The sequence below is a fragment of the Symphalangus syndactylus genome, chromosome 10 (genome assembly GCF_028878055.3).
Source record: "Symphalangus syndactylus isolate Jambi chromosome 10, NHGRI_mSymSyn1-v2.1_pri, whole genome shotgun sequence".
NCBI lineage: Eukaryota > Metazoa > Chordata > Mammalia > Primates > Hylobatidae > Symphalangus > Symphalangus syndactylus.
The window spans coordinates 123,100,397-123,117,531 of NC_072432.2; the positions used below are offsets into that span (position 1 = coordinate 123,100,397).

Here is a 17,135-nt window from a genome sequence, read left to right on the forward strand (position 1 = left end):
GGGGACACGTTTTACATGGCTGGAGCAGGAGGAAGAGAAAGAGCGGGAAGGTGCTACGCACTTTTATAAACAACCAGATCATGTGAAAACTCACTCACTATTATGAGAACAGCAAGGGGGAAATCCACCCCCATGATTTAATCACCTCCCACCAGGCCCCTCTTCCAACACTGGGGATTACAATTCAATGTGAGACCCAAACCATATCAAAAAGCTTATTTGCAATTTCACATTTTGAAAATGATGAGAAGGATAGGTTTGGAATACTCAACAAGATGAGATACCTGTACAATGCTTTGTATGGTGGGATAGATGTCACCTTAGATAAGCAGATGGTTTTACGCAGTACACAAATAAAAAGGTTTTTTTTATGTATATATTTGAACAAGCATGTATTTCTTTTAGTGAGTACTGGAGTAAAATAGAATTAGCACACCAAACCCAATTTTCATCACTGCCATTGCTTAGAAGGAGGGTAAGTTTTATAAGTAAGTTGAATTAAAGTTGATTAAAGAAAAATGGTAATTACATAACAGTACAGGTGACCTGCAGATGTGGCAGTAATTTGTAAGTGCTAGTTAAATGACATTGCTACTGCATAATTTAGAAGTCCTGAAACCTTTCTCTCGTGTATTTTAAATCCTAACAGGAAGAAACAGAGGGAGTTATTTAGGATATGCCAAGAAAAAAAGAATAAAATCCACCCTCAAAGTCATATTAAAATAGTGTTTACTTCGTGTTATTGATCTCTTTGTAAGACATGTTTATGAGTCAGCTTTGTATTTAACAATTATGTAAATAGTTATCATGTGGGTTTTTACTTTATTAACATATACCTGGGAAGAATATCAGCCATTTATTTTTAGGACAATTATTTTTTAAAATTTTCAAAAAAAAATTTTTTTTTTTTTTTGAGATGGAATCTTGCTCTGTCGCCCAGGCTAGAGTGTAGTGGTGTGATCTCGGCTTACTACAACCTCCAAACCCCGGGATTCAAGCGATTCTCCTGCCTCAGCCTCCCAAGTAGCTGGGACTATAGGCGCCCACCACCACGCCCGGCTAATTTTTGTATTTTTAGAAGAGACGGGGTTTCACCATATTGGCCAGGCTGGTCTTGAACTCCTGACCTTGTGATCCCCTGACCTTGTGATCCGCCCGTCTCGGCCTCCCAAAGTGCTGGGATTACAGGTGTGAGCCACAGCACCTGCCCCCAAAAAATTAGCAGATGGGGGTCTCCCTCTGTCAACCAGGCTGGGGTGCAGTGACACAAACACAGCTCACTGCAGCCTCGAACTCCTGGGCTCAAGAGATCCTTCTCAGCCTCCAGAGGAGCTGGGTCTTTAGGTGCATACACCATGCCCACCCAAATATACACACACACACACATATATATATACACACACATATATATGTATATATATACATATATATATATATACATATATATACTTTGAGACAAAGTCTTGCTACGTTGCCCAGCCTGGTCTCAAACTCTGGGCCTCAAGCAATCCTTCCACCTCAGCCTTGCAAAGTGCTGGGATTACGGTTATGAGCCACTGCACCTGGCACAAATTTCCAAATTTAGAAAAAAAATGTTCAAACTTAATAATGGATATAAGTCTGTAGTCCACATAACAAACCAATACGATAATGAGTTAGGTTTTGTTTTGGTTTCGTGTTGCTAAAGTTCCCATTCCAGGATCAGGTGGGCCAACTGAACACTCAATTTTGGGGTGTCTATATATAGAGCGTTTGCCGTCTTGTTCACAGCACTTTGTGTTTTTATTATCACTTTACTTAATCTTTGCTTCCACATCTAGACTGTAAATCTTAATAGAAGAAACCACGTCTTTTTCCTTTTTGTATCCTCAGTACCAGCAGAATAGCTTGCTAAAGTAGATACACAAATTCCTACTGCAAGTCACTGGGTATATCCATCCAAAACTTTAGAAAAAATTTTATTATGGAAAAGTTCAAATGTATGCATTATCGATGCGTCATCTGGCACTTTCTAAACTGTTTCTTGGGTGTTTAAGATGAAAGCCAGGGAAAGATGTCAGTTACATTTGTGCTTTCTCTTCGCCAATAGCAAAAGCAGAATACAGTACACCATGGGAAAGACACTGTTGTAGGAATTACAGAGCAACCAGAGAGAGGAGAGGCTCCTGATCTCCACAGCCAGCATGATGTAGGCAGTGATCAACTGGGTGTGGGCCCAGGTGAGGGTTCTATAGAACAGCCTCATCGGCCAGGATCTGATAAACTCATTGGCAAAGGAGTGAATCAGGTAGTCAGCTTCCACCATCACGGCCCAGCAAAGGAAACCAAACACCTGTCCTGGATGGAGTCCATGCCACCAGGCAGAGAAGGCAAATGTCTGCAACAACGGCCAAGCCCTGCTGTGCTGGAATACAAGCCGTCGGAGCCATTGAGCCGTGCTTTGGTTCCACTTTCTTGCAAACACAGATATCCTGTGGGTTCTTTCCAGGGTCCAGATGTCCGCATCGGGGACATATCCCTCCTCTGCAGGGGTCTGACCAAGCTCAGGCCCAAAGCCCGCTGCATGGAGGAGGGAGTCGTCCAGGATCCAGTGGGAGTAGTAGGTGAGCTTGAAAAGCCCGGCTGTGGTCCACATGACATAGATGCACTCGAATTGCTGGCAATCAGTCAGCCCCGCTCCTGCATCCACCACCCTGCTCACTGCCACGTTTAGGCATTCTAGTCCAAGAATCTGCAGACCCCTCCAGCTCAGAGCCCAGAAAGAGTGCCTGGGATACAAAGCACTGGACCCTTGAACACGAGCCTGAAATTGCTGGAAGGAGCACAGAGAGCCTCCCAGGAGGGCAGGGAAAAAGAGCAAGTAGCTGAAATAGGGCAGTGCCTTACACACATGCTCAGACAAAGAGCTCCTGCTCCTGATGCCTCCAGATACTGCCTCCACTTTCCCCTCACAAATGTCCAGAGAGAGGGACGTGACCCTCTGGGTCAAGAGCATGAGAGAAGAAAGAGTGATGCAGAACCTGCAAGATAATTTTTTAAAGAACATAAAAATACTCTGTATTTATTCTCTCTCTTATTCTAGTCTGTCATATGTGATCTCACAGGAAATAGATAAGTCTGTACAGCTAAGATTAATCTCATGGCCTGCAGGACCCCACACAAAATAAATCTTAAAATAAAATAAATCAATCTTATTTATTTATTTTTTTATAGAGATGGGGTCTCACTATGTTGTCCAGGCTGATCTCAAACTCCTGGGCTTAAGCAATCTGCCTGTCTTGGCCTCCCAAAGTGCTGGGATTACAGGCATGAGCCACTGCCCCTGGCAATATTTATAGATCTTAAGTATACAGTGGAGCTTAAGTCTAGACTAATATACCCCAAACTTTTAAGAATAGTTACCTCTAGGGAATGAGATTAGCATAAGAATATCTTTCACTTATTGCTTTGTTTGAATTTTTTGTAATGATCACGTGTGTTTTATAAATAAATATATGTATATCTGAATGAATATGTGTGTATATTTGCATATATATTTTTTGTTTGTTTTAAAGAAAAAAAGATGCACACATTTACATGCATGTTCAACTTGAGAAGCTTCCCAGGGATCTCAGAGATCCATCCCATCTTCCATCCGGAAATCTTCCATTCTGAATAGGAGAATTTGCCTGGGAAATTTTACTTTAACAGCTGAAGACTCTTGAATTAATTCAGAACCACACACTACTCCAATTTGAAAGTTGTGGGAATAGAAATGGAATCATGGCTGGGTGCAGTGGGTCCCATCACTTTGGGAGGCTGACGTGGGTGGAACCCTTGAGCCCAGGAGTTCAAGGCTGCAGTGAGCTATGATTGCACCACCGCACTCCAGCCTACGCATCCAAGTGAGACCCTGTCTCAAAAAAAAAAAAAAAAGAAAAGAAAAGAAAGAAAAAAGAAAAATGAAGTCACTTGTGTTAAAAAGCAAAACAAAACAAAACACTTCTGACAAACAGAGCCAGGAAAAGGTATGAAGAGAGGATTCTCAATGCTTGTATGTCTGATAGCAAAAACTACCACAAAAGACTGCAAAAACCACAACCTCGCACAAAAACCATTGCAACCCTACACAAAAAAATACTTTTGTGAGGTCACCTGCCCAGCCACTGCCTGCCCAACCACAGACTGGCATCACCCTTGTCATTGAGCCTGTACTCAAGGATAATAATTTCAAAACAATTATGTAATGCTCCTTATTTTTCTCTTAAAAAACTTTCTCTTACCGGCTGGGTGTGGTGGCTCACACCTGTAATCCCAGCACTTTGGGAGGCCTAGGCAGGTGGATCACGAGGTCAAGAGATCGAGACCATCCTGGCCAATATGGTGAAACCCCATCTCTACTAAAAATACAAAAATTAGCTGGGCGTGGTGATGCGCACCTGTAGTCCTACCTACTCGGGAGGCTGAGGCAGGAGAGTCACTGGAACCTGGGAGGCGGAGGTTGCAGTGAGCCGAGATTGTGTCACTGCATTCCAGCCTGGTGATAGAGCGAGACTGCATCTCAAAAAAAAAACAAAACAAAACAAAAAAACTTTGTCTTCCTTTACCTACCTGAATACACATACGATGGCACACATATTCCCACTGTAATGCCCAATTCCTAAATAAGTATCATTTTCTTTTTTTATTTTTTTGGAGACAGAGTCTCGCTCTGTGGCCCAGGCTGGAGTGCAGTGGTGCGATCTCAGCCGCCCACTGCAACCTCTGCTGCCTCCTGGGTTCAAGCGATTCTCCCACCTCAGCCTCCTGAGTAGCTGGAATTACAGGTGCATGCCAACACGCCCAGCTAATTTTTGTATTTTTAGTAGAGACAGGGTTTCGCCATGTCTGCCAGGCTGGTCTTGAACTCCTGATCTCCGGTGATCCGCCCGCCTTGGCCTCCCCAAGTGCTAGGATTACAGCGGTGAGCCACTGCTCCCAGCCATAAGCATCCTTTTCTTTTCTCTTGTTTTGTTTTTCCTGAGACACGGTCTCACTCTATTGCCCAGGCTGGAGTGCAGTGGCACCATCTTGGCTCACTGCAACCTCTGCTTCCCAGACTGAAGTGATCCTCCCACCTCTCCCTCCCGAGAAGCTGGGAATTCAGACATGCTCTACCATGCCTAGTTAATTTTTGTAGGGTTTTTTTGTAGAGACGGGGTTTCACTATGTTGGCCAGGCTGGTCTCAAACTCCTGGCCTCAAGTGATCCACCCACCTCAGCCTCCCAAAGGGCTGGGATTATAGGCGTGAGCCACTGCACCCAGCCCCATCATTTTCTTTTAGGGAGCCTCTTTCTATTTGTTATTTAGGGTGACATCAGGCCGGATCAAGAAAGTGGGGAAATTAAACATTAGTCAGAGATGCAAATAAGGGAATGATGAGGAATATTGTGGGAAATGTTGATTATAATATTTCCAAGAATGGCCTACAAAGATTAGGATCAGAGACTTGGGAGAAATTTGCCGTAGAGGAAACAAAAACTCAGTAGTGAAGAAAAGATAGGAAGCTGAAGATTTTAAATACAAACCAGGCCTTGGCTGTAGGACTTTGCTTAATGTGGGATTTGTGCTGAGGAATGGATCACAGTGTGTGCTGAGCCATTAGCAATTTGAAATATGGTCTTAACCAATCACCTGAGCTCTTACTGCTTCACCATCAAAGATCCTGCTGGCAAGATTATTGAGGAGAACAATGAATGAAAATTAGGCTGGTCACAGTGGCTCACACCTGTAATCCCAGCACTTTGGGAGGCTGAGGTGAGGTGGGCTGATCACTTGAGCGCAGGAGTTTGAGACCAGCCTGGGCAACATGGCAAAACTCCGTTTCTACAAAAAATATGAAAATTAGCCCGATTTGGTGGTGCATGCCTGTGGTCCCAGCTACTGAGGAGGCTGAGGTGGGAGGATTGCTTGAGCCCGGGAGGTCAAGGCTACAGTGAGCCATGAGCATGCCACTGTGCTCCAGCCTGGGCAACAGAGTGAGACCTTGTCTCAAAAAAAAAAAAGAAAGAAAATTACAGTGACACACTCTACAATCAGAAATGCTGTCCTGTGGAGAGAAAACAAGTCTTCTAACTGCTGCTGTTTCTATCCGTGTGTCTGAAGATTTAAGAAAAACGGACCCCCTCACTTGACTGATTCTCACTGAAAGCAAGGTAGCCTCCAAATGCCACCAAAACCTGCTCACTCACTCTCTATTATGGACTGAATGTGCCCCCAAAATTCCTGTGCTTATGGTCTAACCCCAGTACCTCAGAATGTGACTGTATATGGAGTTAGGGTCTTTAAAGATGTGATTAAGGTTAAATGAGGTCATTAGGATGGGCGCTAATCAAATACGCACAGAGTCCTTATGAGAATAGACAATTAGGACACAGACACATGCACAGACAGAGGAGTGACCATCACGCGGACATAGGGGGACACTGCCACCTGCAAGCCATGAGAATGGCCTCAGAAGAACCCAGCCCTGCTGACGCCATCATCAGTGACTTCCAGCCTCCAGAACTGTGAGGAAATGAATTTCTGTTGTTTGAGCCACCCAGTCTGTGGCACTGTGTGATGGCAGCAGCCGTACCCGACTAGCAGAGCCCCCCATACCAGGTCTGCTCCAGCCTCCCTCACATCCAGCCAGATCCTGTTCAACTTGCCCTCCCAGCCCCATCAGGCCCCAGCTCCCTACTGAAATCCTGATTCACTCCATCCCATTTGGTACTTCCTACGCCCCACCCACCTGCCATCTTGCCTTTTACTTAGAAGAGCCAACCTGAAGCCTTTGGTGAAAATAGTCTCTCTTTTTTTTTTTTTTTTTTTTTTTTGAGACAGTGTCTCCCTCTGTCACCCAGGCTGGAATGCAGTGATGCGATCTCCTGTCTCAGCCTCCCGAGTAGCTGGGATTCCAATTATGCCCAGCTAATTTTTGTATTTTTAGCAGAGACAGGGTTTCACCATGTTGGTCAGACTGGTCTTGAACTCCTGGCCTCAAGTGATCTGCCTGCCTCAGCCTCCCAAAGTGTTGAAAATAGTCTTCACAGGAAAATTTAAAAAAAAAAATTCTGGGTATAGTCAGGATGGCAAAGCAAGTGAACCAACCACAGGCTAGAATCAGATAGGTGACCACCTGGAGCATCACAGCCTCTGTGCTCTGAGTGACCCTGAAGCCAATTGTGATCACCAGAGAGAGTCAGGAACATGAGATCTCCAGATCACAAAGCAATGTTTCCCCTCATCTCAGGGATCTTGCTGATTCATAACAACACTTCTCTAGACTGTGATTAGCTCTTGATTTCTGTTTTCTAGATGGGGTGCCTACCCTTCCTCAGCAAGATGGGAACAGCTGAGTCTGAAGGAAGGAAAACACTGACACAGCAGCTGCCTCTCCCAGCAGCCGCCATGGGAAGATTGTTACCTGCAAGCAGAGTGTCCACTCAACCCATGCTGAGGCTGGCAGACAGTGCTGAGTCACTTCTGGGCAGGCCTGCTCTGTGTGCTCTAGGATTCCTGCTTTGCCCTCCCTCTCAGGCACAATGACAACTACTGCTCAGTGCCAGACACTGCACCACGTAGGCAACACATGGCAGCGATGATTAGTCACAGAATCACATTTATATTCATTCTAATGAAACAGCCATTGCAAAATTATAACTGAGACATTGAAAGAAGTCTGACCTAACCAACTCCATCTTGCTTCTAACCTCCAAGCTGTCCTTGGTCATTCCTGGGACTCATTTTGGGAGGAACTTAGTTAATAGCTTACAGTTTAAAACAAAGACAATCACAGACCTTTCCCAAAACAAACCCCCTTCTTGCCTGGAAACTAGATTGCCTTTGAAGGATTAACAAATTAGCCAAAAGATTAGAAATTATGGTTTAGGAGTCATGCAGCTGGAGATGACAAGATTCTGACCCTCCCCAAATTGCTCCTGGGTATAACATTGTTATTCTAAGGCCTAAGATCAGTGCTTGAGATATTTTGCAGACCCTGCCCTTGACGGATCAGCTGGTACTACCCAGATCGATAAACTGGCTCATTTTATCTTGTGGCCCCCACCCAGGAACTGACTCAGCACAAGAAGACTGTTCTGACTCCCTATGATTTCATCTCCAACCCAACCAATCAGCACTCTCAACTCACTGGCCTCCCCCTACCCACCAAATTATCGTTAAAAACTCAGATCCCCAAATGCTCGGGGAAACTGATTATGATTACTCCAAATGCTTGGAGTAATAATAAAACTGGCCTGTCTCCCGCACAGCCAGCTCTCTGTGAATTACTCTTTCTCTACTGCAATTCCCCTGTCTGTCTAGTCAGTGGAGAAGGTGAACCCATTGGGCGGTTACACTAACATTCACAACAATAGTGCAACACAGTATCGTTAGCCCCGTATCTTTTTCCAGAGAAAGAAATGAGTCTGAAAGAGGTAAAATGACTTGCTCAAGGTCACACTGGTCAAATGTGGAAGAATTAGGACTCCAACCCAATACCCAGGTTCTCTCTGCTGCCACCGTGGTGCCTCCAAACCGCAGGTGGGCTGAGCATGACCATCGAACAGGCTGCTTACCTCACGGAAGGAGGCTCATGCAGATGATACTCAGTGTAGTGCAGACCCAGGTGACACAAGGTCTGCCAGCTCATCTGAAAGCAGAAGGTCCACCTGTGGACTTGCTGCGGGGCCAGGAAACAGAGGAAAGCCACGGCACAGACAGCAGGGGTGAAGACGAGCACGGCATAGGGACCCATGGCAGCCACGGCCAGGGCACCTCCTCCAGCCAGGAGAAAGAGGTACCTGAAAGAGAAGGGACACCCTGGGGAGAATGACTTAGAACCGCACAGCAAAGGAATCACTGCAGATGTCACTCCAGAGAACCCGATCTGGGTAGTCCCCACACAACACCTAAAGTAGCTGCACTGTTAGCACTCCGGGGCTTTCCTTTTGTTCTTCAGAAGAAAAGAATCACGGGAGAAAGAGCCAGGGTAAATTTGTAAATTTCTGCCTTGGAGACAAATCTTTTTTTTTTTTTTTTTGAGACAGGGTCTCTCTCTGTCACCCAGGGTGAGTATAGAGTTGCAACCATGGCTCACCTCCTTGACCTCCTGGACTCAAGTGATCCTCCCACCTGGGAGGGACTACAGGCATGCACCAACATGCCTGGCTAGCTTTTTATTTTTTTAGAGATGGGATCTTGGTGTGTCACCCAGTCTCAAACTCCTGGCCTCAAGCGATCCTCCTCCCTCGGCCTCCCAAAATGCTACGATTGCAGGCATGAGCCACACCCTTGACCTGGAGACAAATCTCAATTCCTGCCTTAGCGGCCCTGGAACCTCTCTCTTTGATGCCCACCATTCAAGGGATTCCCTCCCAAGGTATTCCACCACCTGCCCCTGACAGTCCTGGAAGTCTGGCTAGCAAGGACATCTTTGAAATCTCCTGGTACGTCGTCTGACTGAAAAGTGCTGTGAACCTAGTGTTAAGGATCTAGAAGAGCGCCCTAGGCATCCTCTCAAGACAAGCACCTTCCTTTTCACAGGGTTGTGCTACCCAGAAGCATTCCAGAGGCTGACAGAGAAAGGAGACTCAACACTTCCCTTTGAAAAGTGAAAACTCGGAAAAATCTTTATATCCACCCTTCATCTTTACTTCTGCACTTTTAGATCTTATGAGTTAGGATTTTGTTTTGTTTTATTAAAGTTTATACTTATTAAAGTTTAGGCCAGGCACAGTGACTCACACCTGTAATCTCAGCACTTTGGGAGGCCAAGGAGGGAAGATCACTTGAGGCCAGAGTTTGAGACCAGCCTGGGCAATATAGCAAGATCCCATCTCTACAAAAAAAATTTGTTTAATAGCCACGCATGGTGGCCACCTGTAGTCCTAGCTACTCAGGAGTCTGAGGTGGGAGGATCACTTGAGCCCATGAGTTAGAGGCTGCACTTGAGCTATGATGACACCATTACACTCCAGCTTGGGTAACAGTGCAAAATCTTGTCTCTAAAAAAACCCAAAAAGTTGTTACAGTTTATTATATCCTGTCACGAAAAATCTGCACAATCACCGCAGATGAAGTCATTGCAGAATCATTTTTTTTTTTTTTAGACAGAGTCTGGCTCTGTTGCTCGGGCTGGAGTGCAGTGGTGCAATCTTGCTCACTGCAACCTCTGTCTCCTGGGTTCAAGCAATTCTCCTGCCTCAGCCTCCAGAGTAGCTGGGATTACAGGCACCTGCCGCCGTGCCTGGCTAATTTTTGTATTTTTAGTAGAGACGGGGTTTCACCATGTTGGCCAGGCTGGTCTCGAACTCCTGGCCTCAGTCTTAGACACTGTCTTGAACTCCTGGTACAGTCTTAGACACTGTGCCTAAGGTGATCCGCCCACCTCAGCCTCCCAAAGTGCCGGGTTTACAGGGGTGAGCCATCGCGCCCAGCCATTGCAGAATCTGTACTTTTTTGTCAGCACCAACACTGGCTTTTGGGGCCCCCTGACTTTCTTCATTCTGTCCTTGCATTCGTTTTGCTGTTTTCTTGACGTCTTTTTCTCTCATCTGGGCTATGTCTTGCAAGTTTATGCTTTGGTTCACTTTTCTTTACATAATCCAGGGAATCATAAATCATGCCAGTTATCTTGCTACCACAAAATGGGGTCAGAATCTAAATACAAAGATGATCTCCATCTTATATATCATGTCCATGAGATCTTGTACATTTTGGCTAGTTTTTCCCAGATTTCTTTCTTATTACTGTTGCCTTCCCAGAGTGAAGGATGACCACGACCATATGTTTCCACCCAAGTCGTCAGTTGATTATGAACTCCTTTGAATGGATAGCTGCTGTGTCTTTCATGATAGTGGCCAATTTTCAGGTGGCCAGGGAGGAAAAGAGCGGTGTTTTGTCTTGTTTTTGAGACAGGGTCCCTGTTGCCCAGGCTGGAGTGCAGTGGCATGATCATGATTCACTGCAGCCTTGACCTCCCCAGCTCAAGAAATCCTCCCACCTCAACCTCCCTAGTAGCTGGGACTATCGATATGCACCACCATACCTGGCTAATTTTTTTATATTTTTTGTAGAGATGGGGATTCGCCATGTTGCCCAGGCTGGTCTTGAACTCTCAGACTCATGCAATCCTCCTGCCTCAGCTTCTCAAAGTCCTGGGATTACAGGCATGAGCCAGGGTGCCTGGCCAGTGTTTTTTTAATGTTGTAAAATACCCACATTGATGAAATGGTTTGTGAATCATGCCTCTCTCAGAAGCCAAGGAGATGCGGATCTGCAGAGGCCTGGGAAGGTTCACATTATGCACACTTGGTTCGTCCTTCTGCATTATATGGAGGCTTGTTTTTTAATTGTTGCCAAATTAATAAAGCTGAATGAAGGGGTCAGAAAAAGTGTGGAATAGTTGGGCGTGGTGGCTCATACTTGTAATCCCAGCACTTTGGGAGGCTGAGGCAGGCAGATCACTTGAAGTCAGGAGTTCAAGGCCAGCCTGGCTAACATGGTGAAACCCTGTCTCTACTAAAAATACAAAAACAATTAGTAGGGTGTGGTGGCGGGCCCCTGTAATCCCAACTACTCGGGAGGCTGAGGCAGGAGAATCACTTGAGCTCAGGAGGCAGAGGTTGCAGTGAGCTGAGGTCGCACTGCTGCACTCCAGCCTGGGTAACAGAGAGAGACTCCGTTTCAAAAAGAAATGAAAAGAAAAGAAAGAAAATTAAAGAAAAGAGAAAAGAAAAGAAAAAAGGACTCACTAGTCCTTTTGACTCTCTGGGAAAGCGACTCAAAGAAGCCTAGGATTTCTCTACCAACTCAGAACCAGGAAACACCACTGCAAGGCAAATGTGTGTCACGGCTCCGGGCACAGTGCCAAGTACAGGTTAGCAAGAACCTCTTTTTTTCTTGGGGGAGAGCATTAAGTGTCTTAGTGTGAGAGCATCTATTACTCAAAAGCCTGGGACATTCCTGTGCTTCTCTTTGAGCCTATGCTTGGGGTGACTTCCCCCCTCAACACCCCAGTTAACGTTGTGGTCCAAGCCTTCACTTCCCTGCTATGGGAAAACAAAAGGGGGAACATTTATCCTTTACACAGCAACCCTCCCACCCAGAGGCAACTCCCCTAGGAGATTTATAAACATTAAATTGTCTGTACATGGACAATGTAGAACGTATGACTTAGCGATTGCTTATTTCATTCTAGGCATAGTGCTAATAATCCTTTATGAGAAATATATTTATTTAATACTTAAAATAACCCCATGAGATAGGCATTATGTTTTCTGTTTTACAGATAAGAAGAGGGCATTTGGGTGAAGTATACTGACATACACAAGGACACTTAGTTAGGTGAGGGAGTCAAGACTCAACAGGCTGAATCCAAAGTGAGAAGTCTTTTTTATTTTTATTTTTTATTTTTGACAGAGTCTCTCCCTGCTGCCCAGGCTGGAGTGCAGTGGCATGATCACGACTTACTACAACCTCAACCTCTTGGGCTCAAGGGATCCTCCAGCCTCAGGCTCCTAAGTAGCCGGGACTACAGGCATGTACCACCACACATGGCTAATTTTTTGTACTTTATGTAGAGACAGGGATTTTGTCATGTTGCCCGGGCAGGTCTCAAACTCCTGGGCTCCAGCTATCCACTTGCCTCTGCCTCCCAGTTACTGGGATTACAGGTGTGAGCCACTGCATCCGGCCAGAAACTGAGCAATCTTCACCCTAAGGTAACTCCATAAGGATTAATCCTTATTTTTGCACTCACGTTGCTTTATTGTTTTGAGAATCTTTCTCAAAAGGAAACTTCTTTACAGCTGTTCCCCAACTCCAATCTCCATAAGTGAAGTTAACAGTCATCAGGCAGTTGTGAACACGTGATCATACCATTGTTTAATCAAATTCCACAATCCTAACTGATCGTAGATACAGCTATATTTTATTTAAGAATCCCAATATATAAAAATCCTAATTCCCAAAATAAGTGAATTATTAGGAAGTGGCCCTTTGGCAATAGATTTTCACTTTACAAAAGGACATTCCACAAAACCTTGTTAAAAATAGGGACTGTCAGGGAAAAAGGGTTGAAAAACTAACTCTTGGGTACTGTGCTCACTACCTGGGTGATGGGATCAATCGTACCCCAACCCTCAGCATCATACAATATACCCATGTAATAAACCTACACATGTACCCCTTGAATCTAAAATAAAAGTTGGAATTATTTTTAAAAATATATTTCAAATTAGCTGGGCATGGTGGTGTGCACCTATAGTCCCAGCTACTGGGGAGGCTGAGGCAGGAGAATCCCTTGAATCCAGGAAGTGGAGGTTGCAGTGAGCCGAGATCGTGCCACTGCACTCCAGCTTGGGTGACAGAGAGAGACTCTACCTCCAAAAATACATATAAATAAATAAAATTAAAAATGTATTTGCGACTTTTCAATTTAACAGAAAATCATGTAGCCATGTTAACAGTACACTCACCATTTCTGTTCTATGTTCAGTTAAGTTCTTGCCTTTTGATTATGTTAAAAAAATAAAATCTTATATGAGCAATCTAAAAAAATAGGTGCTGTCTCTAATGTGTTCAGGTTATTTGATATTAAAAAATCATTACAATCAAGTCATCACTAGTGACAATAATTTTTGAACTTCAAATTATCATATAGCTAATCTAACAAGATTCATTTTGACTTATTTCATTTCTCTGAGAATTCATATAAAGGCACCTTAAAAATCACATTTAGTTATAATAAAACTTATACTGATGTAACTTTATATAAAATTTAATTTGATTGAAAATGATAAAATTCCATAAAATTAGGACTATTCAAGAATATCTGAGATCCATGTTTGGCAGAGATGTATCCATTTGGAGAATTCTTGTACCATCGCAACAACCATCTCTCCTGAGAGTTTATTTTCATCCATCTGCCATTTAACGTGAACCCAGCAAACCTTATGTCAGTGCAGACAGGATGTGAATTTCCAGTTTAGTTTTACTCTATTATACATATTCATTATCAAGCAATCAATAATCAGTGACAGTGAAAGTTAAAAACAAGTGTAATTAATATATTGTAATCTTCACATCTGCAGTCTACTCTGCTTTTTGCCCTACTATCGTATTTCTGAATTTTTTTTTTTTTTTTTTTTTCGATAGAGGTTTGCTCCATTGCCCAGGCTGGAGTGCAATGGCGCCATCTCGGCTCACTGCACCCTCCACCTCCTGGGCTTAAACGAGTCTCCTGCCTCCCTCCCGAGGAGCTGGAACTACAGGCGTGAGCCACCATGCCCAGCTAATTTTTTTTGCATTTGTAGTAGAGACAGGGTTTTGCTATGTTGGCCAGGCAGTTCTTGAACCCCTGGCCTCAAGTGATCCGCCCACCTCAGCCTCCCAAAGTGCAGGGATTACTGGCGTGAGCCACCTCACCCAGTCACTATAGTATTTCTGGATGTAAGGGTAAAAATAGCCATCCAGCCTACCTGGCACGAGCGGAGAATGAATCCATGATACAGAGATAATTGAAGAGAAGTGCAAAGGGAAATGCAGCCCCCTGGTAAAATGATACAGGATGGAGAAAGAACAGCCGAAGCCACTCCATTAGGAACCAGAACAAAAGAGTCTGTCTTTTCTAGGGTCCTTAACTGATGCCTTCCTCCAAGAGTAATCTCAATCACGCTGTCTCTGGTCTTTTTATCTGGTTTAGCACGGCTAGGGTGAGCAAAAGGCAAACAAAAGCTCTGGAGATAAGCAGAATAAAAACCGGCTTTCTGATTGAGGAACTGCACTATGGAAACCAAAACACATTTTGATGTAACATTAAACATGACATGCACTAAAAACATTGCTTTTGGAAGTTGTGGTTTTGTTTCATTGACATAGTATGCTATTTACCTTTTCAGTCATCATGCTGTCATATTTTCTTCACTAAGTTACTGAAAAATCTCATTTCCCAACTGTTGACAGACAACGCTGTGGACTGAAAAAGGGAAACAAGAATGTGACCAGGAGGAAGGGAAGCAGGTTCTTTTCTTTTTCTCTTTTTGAGATAGGGTCTGGCTCTGTCACCCAGGCTGGAGTCCAGTGGCACAACCTTGGCTCACTGCAACCTCCACCTCCCCAGCTCAAGTTATCCGTCCACCTCAGCCTCCTGAGAAGCTGGGGCTACAGGCATGTGCCACCATGCCCAGCTAATTTTTATATTTTTTTGTAGAGATGGGATTTTGCCATGTTGGCCAGGCTGATCTCAAACTCCTGGGCTCAAGCGATCTTCCTGCCTCAGCCTCCCAAAGTGCTGAGATTATAGGCATGAGGAACTGCACCCAGCTGGAGGCAGGTTCTTAAGGCAAAAACCAAGATTCCCCTTCCTCAACACAACTCTCCTCCTATGCTACTTTTTTTTTCCTATCAGTACCTCTTATGTATCTATTTCTCAGTCCATTTGCCTGCCCTCTTTACAACCTGAGCTCTACAAGGGAAAGACTTTGTTTTGTAGATTACTATATCCCTAGCATATAGAACACTGCTGAACATACTATATACCCAGTAAATATTTGTTTAAAAGGTTTTGAGGAGGCCAGCCGTGGTGGCTCATGCCTGTAATCCCAGCACTTTGGGAGGCCGAGGTGAGTGGATCATCTGGGTCAGGAGTTCAAGACCAGCCTGGCCAACATGTGAAACGCTGTCTCTACTAAAAATGCAAAAATTTAGCTGGGCATGGTGGTGGACACCTGTAATCCCAGCTACTCAGGAGGCTGAGGCAGGAGAATCACTTGAACCTAGGGGGCAGAGGTTGCAGTGAGCCAAGATCATGCCACTGCACTCCAGCGTGGGCAACAGGAGTGGAACTCTGTCTCAGAAAAAAAAAAAAAAAGAAAGAAAGAAAAAGAAAAAAAAGGTTTTGAGGATACCAAAGTGTAGAGGGGAAACATTTCAAGAGAATCTTTTCTTGACAAGTAATACAGAACAGACTTACTTGTAGGGTCCAGCCCCACAGGGTCAGTGGGCTTCTCCCTGTGTGCGGAGACAAGAGAGTGTAGAAATAAAGACACAAGACAAAGAGACAAAAGAAAAGGCAGCTGGGCCTGGGGGACCACTACCACCGATGCGCGGAGACCGGTAGTGGCCCCGAATGTCTGGCTGCGCTGTTATTTATTGGATACAAAGCAAAAGGGGCAGGGTAAAGAGTGTGAGTCATCTCCAATGATAGGTAAGGTCACGTGGGTCACGTGTCCACTGGAGAGGGGGCCCTTCCCTGCCTGGCAGCCGAGGCAGAGAGGGAGAGGAGACAGAGAGAAAAACAGCTTATGCCATTATTTCTGCATATCAGAGACTATTAGTACTTTTACTAATTTACTACTGCTATCTAGAAGGCAGAGCCAGGTGTACAGGATGGAACATGAAGGCGGACTAGGAGTGTGACCACTGAAGCACAGCATCACAGGGAGACGGTTAGGCCTGCAGATAACTGCAGGCGAGCCTGACTGATGTCAGGCCCTCCACAAGAGATGGAGGAGCAGAGTCTTCTCTAAACTCCCCTGGGGAAAAGGAAACTCCCTTTCCCAGTTTGCTAAGTAGCGGGTGTTGTTCCTTGACACTTTTCACTACCGCTAGACCACGGTCCGCCTGGCAACGGGCGTCTTCCCAGACGCTGGCATCACCGCTAGACCAAAGAGCCCTTCTGGTGGCCCTGTCTGGGCATAACAGAAGGCTCGCACTCTTGTCTTCTGGTCACACCTCACTATGTCCCCTCAGCTCCTATTTCCTTATGGCCTGGTTTTTCCTAAGTTATGATTATAGAGCGAGGACTGTTATAATATTGGAATAAAGAGTAATTGCTACAAACTAATGATTAATGATATTCATATATAATCATATCTAAGATCTATAGCTGCTATAACTATTCTTGTTTTATATTTTATTATACTGGAACAGCTCGTGTCCTCGGTCTCTTGCCTCGGCGCCTGGGTGGCTTGCCACCCACACTTACTAGAGGCAAGACATCTCTTGGCTAGTAGTGATCCATCTCCTGAACCCGGGGCATTCCAGGGCTGTCCCTGACCAGCTGCTTTGCCTCCCCAAAGGCACATTCATGAGCAAGCTGTCAATAAGGGACAAGAAAATCTGACATGAG

The 17,135-nt window shown here is 44.8% G+C and overlaps 2 protein-coding genes across 4 annotated transcripts in view; one reads left to right on the plus strand and one right to left on the minus strand.

Moving 5' to 3' along the window:
• Nucleotides 1–8,396, plus strand: part of LEPROTL1 (leptin receptor overlapping transcript like 1) — a 43,819-nt gene extending 35,423 nt beyond the window's left edge. Inside the window, exon 4 of one of the 3 annotated variants that reach the window (XM_055295875.2) lies at nucleotides 7,319–8,396. In XM_055295875.2, coding sequence (XP_055151850.1) covers nucleotides 7,319–7,549 — 231 coding nt within the window. In that variant the 3' untranslated portion in view covers nucleotides 7,550–8,396. Of the gene's footprint in view, nucleotides 1–2,089; nucleotides 3,512–7,318 lie in introns of those variants that run through there. The other 2 variants (XM_063610905.1, XM_063610904.1) reach the window with 2 other exon arrangements.
• On the minus strand, nucleotides 1,663–14,707 carry MBOAT4 (membrane bound O-acyltransferase domain containing 4). The gene is made up of 3 exons (XM_055295870.2): nucleotides 14,485–14,707; nucleotides 8,581–8,805; nucleotides 1,663–3,020 (listed from the first exon to the last, which is right to left on the minus strand). Exons 1-3 carry the CDS (start codon nucleotides 14,601–14,603, stop codon nucleotides 2,057–2,059), a joined length of 1,308 nt encoding a protein of 435 aa, XP_055151845.2. The 5' UTR covers nucleotides 14,604–14,707; the 3' UTR covers nucleotides 1,663–2,056.
• Nucleotides 14,708–17,135: the final 2,428 nt, after the last annotated feature.

Coding starts and splice junctions, on each gene's coding strand:
- MBOAT4 (XM_055295870.2), bottom strand. CDS start 14,603: ATGGAGTGGCTTCGGCTGTTCTTTCTCCATCCTGTATCATTTTACCAG. Junction 8,806..14,484: donor TCATTCTCCGCTCGTGCCAG/GTAGGCTGGATG, acceptor CTTCTCTTTCAG/GTACCTCTTTCTCCTGGCTG. Junction 3,021..8,580: donor CATGAGCCTCCTTCCGTGAG/GTAAGCAGCCTG, acceptor ATTATCTTGCAG/GTTCTGCATCACTCTTTCTT.